At 39.8% G+C, this 9,422-nt stretch overlaps 1 protein-coding gene across 1 annotated transcript; it reads left to right on the forward strand.

The window, feature by feature from the left end:
• The first annotated feature begins 63 nt into the window (after positions 1-63).
• On the forward strand, positions 64-8,864 carry LOC124701396 (RNA cytidine acetyltransferase 1-like). Its single transcript, XM_047233446.1, has 24 exons — positions 64-432; positions 525-647; positions 797-970; positions 1,077-1,187; positions 1,285-1,418; positions 1,496-1,589; positions 1,678-1,776; positions 1,873-2,009; positions 2,086-2,180; positions 2,288-2,411; positions 2,498-2,585; positions 2,705-2,804; positions 2,890-2,942; positions 3,833-4,009; positions 4,120-4,157; positions 5,704-5,788; positions 6,254-6,433; positions 6,530-6,641; positions 6,844-6,913; positions 6,991-7,138; positions 7,662-7,790; positions 7,877-8,002; positions 8,159-8,224; positions 8,338-8,864. The coding sequence occupies exons 1-24, from the start codon at positions 64-66 to the stop codon at positions 8,572-8,574; spliced, it is 3,069 nt and encodes a 1,022-aa protein (XP_047089402.1). The 3' UTR covers positions 8,575-8,864.
• The last annotated feature ends 558 nt before the right edge of the window (positions 8,865-9,422 follow it).

Consider the following 9,422-nt stretch of genomic DNA (forward strand, 5'->3'; position numbering starts at 1 on the left):
TCGACGCCGGCAGCCCGAAAACCCTAGCTAAACCCCGACCGGCGAGCGGCGGCGGCGGCGAGGATGAGGAAGAAGGTGGACGAGCGCATCCGCACGCTGATCGAGAATGGCGTGCGGCAGCGGCAGCGCTCCATGTTCATCATCGTCGGCGACAAGTCGCGGGACCAGATCGTCAACCTCAACTACATGCTCGCCAAGTCCCGGGTCAAGTCGCGACCCTCCGTCCTCTGGTGCTACCGCAACAAGCTCGAGATCAGCAGCCACAGGAAGAAGCGCGCCAAGCAGCTCAAGAAGCTCATGCAGCGGGGGCTCATGGACCCAGAGAAGGCAGACCCATTCTCCCTCTTCCTGGAGACATCAGACATCACCTATTGCCAGTACAAGGACTCGGAGAGGGTTCTGGGCAACACATTCGGAATGTGCATACTGCAGGTATCCCATCTCTCTCTCTCTCTCTCTCTCTCTACAAGCTTCCTGCAGTTTCATTATTGCTTTGCGGTGAAATTCTGCATGTGCTTGTGCAGGACTTTGAGGCTCTGACGCCCAACCTTCTGGCCAGAACCATTGAGACCGTTGAGGGCGGTGGGTTGATCATCCTGCTTCTCTCTTCGCTCTCCTCATTAACCAGTTTATATACCATGGTTATGGTGAGCTCATTTTTATCTTCCACTGACACCCCTTCGCATTTGAAGTTTATGAGAAAACAAACATAATTTTGGATTCAAGTCTGTATACTAGATAGATTGTTTGCCCGCTCAGTCAAAGTAAACGAATTTGCGCCTTATGTTAATAACAGGATGTTCACGAAAGGTTCCGAACAGAGTCTCATACTACCGCAGCCACAAGGTTCAACGAGAGGTTCTTACTGTCCATAGCATCATGCAAAGCATGCATCGTCATGGATGACGAACTCAACATTTTGCCTATATCATCTCACATGAAATTCATACAACCAGTTACAAACAATGAGGTATGGATTTTCTTCTTCTGCCTATCGTGAAATGATGCATCTTCTCAAGATTCTGGTTGTTTCAATTTGGTAAATCTTATTCCTTGTTGACCTGCTGTGCACTTAGGATTCTGAGGGATTGTCAGAAAGGGAGCGAGAGTTGAAAGACCTAAAAGATCAGTTCCGTGAAGACTTTCCTGTTGGCCCTTTGATTGGGAAGTGCTGCACCATGGATCAGGTGCAGTTTACATACCTCTTACACTCTCTGCATCTCCCTTTAGGCATTAAAAACTGTTATCCCTGGCATAAACTGAAAATGGATAAAACATTTACAGGGTAAAGCGGTCATCAATTTCCTGGACTCTATTTTGGACAAGTCACTTAGGAGTACGGTTGCCTTGCTCGCAGCTCGTGGACGTGGGAAATCAGCAGCCCTTGGTCTTGCTATTGCTGGAGCCGTTGCAGCTGGGTAAAACTCAACTCAGTTGTGTTATTGATGTATTTCATGTGCTCCTCTAATTAAGGCTAATGCTTTGGACTTTCTAGGTATTCAAATATATTTGTCACTGCTCCGAGTCCAGAGAACCTAAATACACTATTTGATTTTGTCTGCAAAGGAATGAATGCATTGGAGTACAAGGTGTCTTTCTATTATCTTGTTTAATTGTTCAAGTTTTAAGCATATATTATGTCGTTAATGCAATCAATGCTTCCTTTTCGCTTTTCAGGAGCATTTGCATTATGATGTAGTGAAGAGTGCAGATCCAAATCTCAGGAAAGCAACAATACAAATAAACGTCCACAAGCAGCATCGTCAAACAATCCAGGTATTAAGCTACGTGTTTGTGGACATATATTGCTATTGCTGAACAGTAATTTGCTTAGTATCAGCGAACTAGTTCAAAAGTTTATCTTGTTTGCAGTATATGAAACCACATGATCATGGGAAGCTTTCTCAAGTTGAACTTCTTGTCATTGATGAAGCTGCTGCCATTCCATTACCTATTGTGAAGTCCTTGCTCGGTCCATACCTTGTTTTCCTATCTTCCACCGTCAATGGGTATGTTTGCTTCAGTTACTAATACTCTTAGAAACACAATTCATGAAGGTGACCATTCTGGATATTTGTGTTGAAGGTATGAAGGAACAGGCCGATCCTTGTCTTTGAAGCTCCTCCAGCAGTTAGAATCCCAAAGCCAGCCATCAGCTTCGAGTGTCGCACCCAATTCCAGTAAGAGTCATCTTACTTTCATCTAAAACGAGCTGTCTACATTTTGAAAGAACCTTCTTAGCGTTGGGGTGTTTTACACATGGTTTGTGCTTTATTTTGCCTTGTAGGTAGGCTGTTTAAGAAAATTGAATTGAATGAATCCATTAGATATGCCTCTGGTGATCCTATTGAAACCTGGCTTAATGAGCTACTTTGTTTGGATCTTGCAAACTCCATTCCAAATATCAGCACGTAAGTATCATCTGACTTCTTGTGGCGTTGTACTGTTCTTTTCTTATACTGTTACATGTTGAGCAAACAAGTCTGGTTTTCTTTAGGCTGCCTGACCCAGAAGACTGTGAGCTGTATTATGTCAACCGGGACACACTATTCTCGTATCACAAGGAGAGTGAGGTATTTTTACAGGTATGAACTAATGATGTTCTGTTTCTTGTAAATTTATATATTTGGTTTGAATATAAAACTGAAATATAGGTGCTTTACATGTCCACCAATGCATTTATTCTGTATACTTAATATTTCAGAGGATGATGGCGCTTTATGTTGCTTCTCACTACAAAAATTCTCCCAATGACTTGCAATTGATGGCTGATGCGCCAGCACATCACCTTTTTGTACTGCTTGGTATTGACCAAATTGATTTGCGAGCTCACCAGTTTTATATGATAACACTGTTATACAGTACTAACCTGTGTTCCTAATTTTTTAGGCCAGGTTAATGAGTCCGAAAACCAGCTCCCTGATATTTTGTGTGTGATTCAGGTTTGGATACTATATCCTGATTATCTTTTGGAGGATCTTATTTTGAGTTTTTCTGCTGATGATTGCCATTGGATGGGTTGTTGATTGCACAGCAGAATATTCCTGTATGCATGAGGGTACATGCTAATGTCGGCCCCAAATAAAACACAGAAAATATTCTTGTTCATTTACCTAATATCCTATTTTAGCTTTGTTTCTTCAGTAGATCATGTGTGTTTAAACAAAATATTCTTACTTAGTTCTGTAGTTGAGCAAACTAAAATTTAGTATTTGACTATTGTTGAAGTGTTATTTTGCCCCCTGTGTGTACTACACATAGGCAGTACTTACTGTTTACATGAAATCCCGAACCCTTTATAAAGTTATCATATTTTGTTAGTTTGTTGGAGCTTGCTCAAGCCGCAGGGTGCAAAGAACATAACATATGATTAATGCCTGTTCCAATTATTCAATGATTGGAGGGAGTAGTAGAAATTAGACACATCTGGGTTAGATTTTTGGACCATTTGGTTTAAATAGCTTATTGATCCAACCAAGTTGGGCTAGGCTACCTTAGACATATTTCCCTCTTTCGATTTTTATTTTTCTTCTAATGCTATAGTGGTACATCACAGCTTTATCTCATCCGATGTTACATTACTCCTGTACGATTCTTCTGTGACAATCTTCTAATTCTGTAGTAAATTATAGCGCCTTTTATACTTGAACAAATTGGTTTTGTGCTATTAATTAAACTCACCATTCAAGTTCTGTTCATATTGCTATACCTTCCGACTTCAAGACATGGACTATCCACTTAGTTCATCAAGCAATTAAGATTAGATCATACTAGATAGTACATCACACATCCGCATCACTTTAAGTTGTTAGACCTTGTTTGGAATTTTCAGGTCTGCCTGGAAGGACAAATATCTCGAAAATCAGCTATCAGAAGCCTAAATGAGGGCCATGCCCCTTCCGGTGATCAAATACCATGGAAGTTTTGCGAACAATTTCAAGACAATGTATTTCCCAGTCTATCAGGAGCTCGGATAGTACGAATCGCTGTTCATCCAAGTGCCCTGAGGGTACTGTCTTTACTTTTAATTGAATGTGTTCGATACCTATGTTTACATTACTCCATGTTGATTCCGGAAAATACAACTCCCTGTTCTAAATGCCTTCTTTTTAAACGCAGCTTGGGTATGGTTCAGCTGCTGTCCAACGCCTAGCAAGGTTATACACTACACTTTTTCTTCCTTCTCCATCTATGTGTTTATCAGTTGATTCTATTCGAAAGAAAGGAAATTAGGCAACTATTCCACGGTTGTTTCTTTGCCAAGTACCATCCCAAACTATATAAGTTCGTGAAAAATATTACTCCATCTGGTTCAGAATAATTGCCCAGTTCGTGAAAATATTACTCCATCTGGTTCAGAATAATTGCCCAAATATTATCTGGATACATCCATTTTTAGCCAATTATTTTGAACCGGAGGGAGTATTAGTTTCACGCATTCGGTCAGTGTCACTGTTAGTGGTTTGAATGGTCTTTTTGCCCTAGTTGCTTGTTGGCGTTCGGTTTGCTGCCACATGGGCCTGACTTGTGTGCACTTCATAGTAGGCTAGTGGCATTGCTTTGCTATGGAGAGAATAGTGGCAGGCTCATATGTTAGGCAGCTGGAGATTGATTGTATCTTCTCCATCGTGTTGAAACATGACAGGTTGGAATGGAGCAGCCATGGCTGACCCTGGAACATGAGGTATTAACATATGCTGCTTGTGAAAGTGCGCGATGTGTACAATGGCTGTAGTCACATAGCTCCCGCAGAGGTCAATGCAGATAAAGCAGCAGGTGCTGTCATTCACTGAAGGTCGACCTAGACCACCTAGCTTGTAGTGTTGGAAACTCATCACCCTTTCCTGCGGTGCAGTGATGCCAGGAAGGTAGCGCCACCTCTGATAGTGCTGCAGCACACAGCTCAGGAGGTGTTGGGTATGTGCCGGGCCTGGTCCTAGTGATCGTCGCCATTTTGTATGCTGACCAGATACTTTGAGTACGCCTAGATCTGTGTACTGCTATTGTTGGAGAATTCTTGTTTTCTTAGACGAATACATCTCGGATACCTCTTGATACTGCCCCGACGCGTCTCATACCCCCACTTTAATTTGTTTGAACAATCCTTTCTCACCATACCCATTACACTGGCGCTTTCTCAGTGAAAAGCCCACACAGTGACAGCCCTTTTTCAGCCTCTTACATGCCGTTGCTTCTGATCTGGGCACCCCACAGCTCCCTCCCAACCCCAGATCTTAGTGCTGCTGCTCCGCCAGAAGATAAAGAAAACTAGAAAAATGCAAGAAGGGTTTAACCATCAAATTTCCCAATTTCCAGTAATATTCACATACTTCGAAATATTAATTCTATATGTCCAAATGTATCTCTGTTCTGTGTTTTGGAAAATGCTGTATGGTGGTATCTGCTTGTGTAGCATTAATCAGGCTGTGGTTGGAGAACCAGGGCAGTAATAGAGAACCCTGAATAGAAAATGTACTGTTGAAGTGGTAAGAGCATTTCTATATTTCTTTTTATTGTTTGCAGTGGTACTGACAAAAGAGGCATGTTTGTGGTAGTATTTGCCTATTTCTATCTTTGGAATAGCAGAGCTTAATTTCTCTTAGTAGTTATATCATATCAATGTTAGTCTCAACCTTTTATTTGATTTACCTTAATATATTCCTATTGTATTGACAAATACATTGAATTTGATTGTCTTCAAAGTTATTATCGAGGAAAAATGTCAGTATTTAAAGATGAGGAGGAAGTTGAAGAGCCTGGAGTTAAAATTAGTGAAGCTGCAGAGAAGGTACATTTGAACAACTGTGTTTTAAACTTTTTATTCTTTTTATGGATATCTTATAGTGTGGCAGCTTGAAGTTCAATTATTATAATACACCTGTATGGTTCCATAATATTTTTTTTTTCAAATAGTTTCTAATTCTAGATCTCATACTCACTCTGTCCTAAAATAAGTGACTCAACTTTTTCTAGATACGGAGGCATCTATAATTAAAATGCATCTAGATACATCTGCATCCATACAAAGTTGAGTCACTTATTTATGGATGGAGGGAGTACTTTAAAAAATTAACCTGATATCTATTTGTGAAAGTTTTATATAATTTGAATTTGATTATATGTAAGTACTATTATGGGTACATTAAAATCTGCTTTATGATGTAACACCATCGTTTGCTTAGTACAGCTGCCACTATTTTATGGCTTCTGCTCCTCAAGTCTGTACATTCCAATTTTGTTTATATTCTTGCAGGCTTCTCTGCTAGAAGAGTGCATAAAGCCTAGGGCAAATCTTCCACCACTGCTTGTTAATCTTAAGGATCGTCGTCCTGAAAAGCTCCATTATCTTGGTGTATCTTTTGGCTTGACACAGGAACTTTTCCGGTTTTGGCGGAAGCACAACTTCTGTCCATTCTATGTGGGCCAGATTCCAGTAATGATCTAATCTGATTATCCCATGAGGTTCTTTGTTCTTCACCGCTGCTGATCTTTTATCATGTCCATTAATTTGTAATTTTTGTTTCTTAAGAGTGCTGTTACTGGTGAACATACCTGCATGGCCATGAGTCCCTTAAATAGCGATGACATAAAAGTTGGTGGTGGTTCGATCGAACTTGGATTTTTGGAACCATTTTATCAAGGTATGCCTGCTAGTTTTTGTTACATTTTATTGTAAGTGGCATTTTGAACTGAAGCTGCTTCATTTGTAGCTGCGTACATCAGTCGGTTTTATGGCTTAGCTGATAGATGCAAATATAGTATTGCTTGCTTCTGTTTTACAGCATACGTTTGCTTAAGAAACATGCTGTTGGTGGTTGCTAAGTTTGAATATAATTTGTTCAGATTTCAGACAAAGGTTCAGGCGGCTGTTGGGAACATCTTTCCGGCATCTCAACTTTAAGCTTGCAATGAGGTATATTTAACATTCATATTGTTTTCTTAGCAAAAGACATGTGCTTCTCTAATAATATTTTTTGGTCATGCTTCTAGTGTTTTGGCTTCCAAAATAGATTTTTCACATCACAAGCCTTCAGAATATGATATCAGTCTTACATCGAAGTTATTGAGAGACGTATTATCGCCACATGACATGAAGCGGCTAGAAGCTTATTCTAACAACTTGGTCGACTATCATCTGGTAAGAATTTGATCAAATAAATGAAGCATCTATATTTTCATGTAGTCATCGCAACATAGTTTCCTTTGAGAGGGGCTGTAAAATCTCTTCTACCTGTTGTGCATATTGACCTCACCAATCCTTAGAAACTTAAAAAGCATGTTGAAGTTTTCTCTTTATACCTGTGTGCTTAGTTGTAATAATTACTACTACCTTGGTTCTGATTTAATCTATGACGCACGTACATGCCCGCGTTCCCACTAGTCCCACCACTCTACGTTGATTAAATAGGAACGGAGGGAGTATATGTATAACTGCTGTGATCTAGTTGTAAACAGTTTTCATCTTGGTTAGCGTTATCTGAGGTTGTTATCTTCTCTTCTTCTTTAGAGTATATTCTATCCCCTTAAATGCTTGTTTGCATAGAAATTTGAATGCTACAGTGCCTGCCAACTTTAGTATGTGCAAATAAACCTCTCCAATGAACCTATAGTTAGTTATATGTGGGATACACCTTTCCAATTTGAATATTTTGTTGTTGTAGATTCTGGATCTTGTCCCTATCCTTGCACATGAGTACTTTTCAGAGAAGCTTCCTGTTACACTACATGGTGCCCAAGCTTCTGTTTTATTCTGTATGGGTCTGCAGGACAAAGATATAAGTGCTACAAAGGTTAGCTGAGTTGATTACAAACTCAAGATTTTCGAAATCATTGTACAAATAGTTGTCAATTATACTTTTGGTTGCACTATTGACAGGAAGAGCTTGGCATAGAAAGGGAACAAGTTCTATCTAACTTCATCAAGACAATGAAGAAATTATATGGTTACCTTCATAACACTGCAGGAAAAGAAATTGAAGCAACCTTACCACGACTAAAGGAAGTAAGTAAAATAAATTGTTTTCTTGTCAATTTAATGTTTGAATATGAAATGCCTTTTTCTTTTTTGTGTTTTGGCATCATGCCAGTATAAGCATGTCCATTGGTTCGAATAGTTTTTGCCAACTCCATTTTGACCTGTTTGTGTTATTGTATTCAGATTGAAATGGCACCACTTGGCAGATCTATGGACGAAGACCTTGATGAAGCAGCTGAGGAAGTGAAGGTGAGGATTCAGAAATACATCACCACATGTTAAATTCTGATGTGGAATGGTTAGAATGCCTATTTCTCCCATGTTTACTGTCTTCGGTAACCTTTACTGTTGGCCTAATATAGGAAAAAAGAAGAGCTGCAGAAGAAGCTACTGTGGACCCAAAATTACTGCAGAAATATGCAATTGACAGTGATGCCTTTGAGATTGAGAAGGCTCTGCAGGATGGGAAATTGTCTGGAAGCGGTGTTATTAGTGTAAAATCAAGCAAGACAAATGCTGACAAGAAAGAGAAGCACAGGGAAAAATCAAAAAGGAAAGAAACAGATGGTAGTAGATCGTCAAAGAAAAAGAGGACTTGAAGTTATCCGCTTGAAGTTACCCTGCTTGCAGCCAGAAATTGAAAGAAAAAATTAATCATCTGAAAAGTATGGGCAGAAGGGATGTGGTTGTATCTAAGCTCCATTATGGGCTATAATGTGTGGATCAATCATAACAGCGGTATCCTTTGATAGTTCACCCCATACCCTCGTGGCAACACCATCTCAGTTTTGATGTAAGAACGGTAACCTGTGAAAACCCTCCAAAAAATCCTACTATGCCTCAGTTTTGACGTATCATTTGTTTTATTAGAACATATAGTTTTGCTTTACCTGGGTGTGCAGCATTTTATTATTGGGAAAAACTTGTGGTTTAAGTGATGGACATTTATGCTTGAATACACCATTTTTTGAAGATACTGAAGGCAGAAAACATTGGTACTCAAGGCTGTCCCACGAAATATGATGGCTGGCTGAGTAAAGTCTTAGGCTCACTTTGTGGTTGTCAAAGCTCGGGATGGAGTATTTTCCAAATGCAAACGAACCTTGGTAGCGCAGTTTGAATTATTATACTGTACAACACAATGGTTCACATGTAACACTGGCATAGACTGCGCCTGTTGACAAATGCATCCTTCAGAAACCCACAACTGCAACATACATCCTCATGCAGGTTATTATTAGCATACGCACACATAGTTTGTTAAGGGAGCACTACTAACTAGCTACTAGGATTGGTGCCCTAGAAATTTAAAAGCCTGAAATCTTCATTGCAAGTATGACCGACCGAAGTATCATTGGTAGTAGGATTCTAGAGAGACGTCATTTTGGCTCGATGCATATTCTTTTCAAATTAAATATTTGATGGATCCTTAGAGCATCTTCAATAG

The sequence above is a fragment of the Lolium rigidum genome, chromosome 3, assembly GCF_022539505.1.
Source record: "Lolium rigidum isolate FL_2022 chromosome 3, APGP_CSIRO_Lrig_0.1, whole genome shotgun sequence".
Classification (NCBI taxonomy): Eukaryota; Viridiplantae; Streptophyta; class Magnoliopsida; order Poales; family Poaceae; genus Lolium; species Lolium rigidum.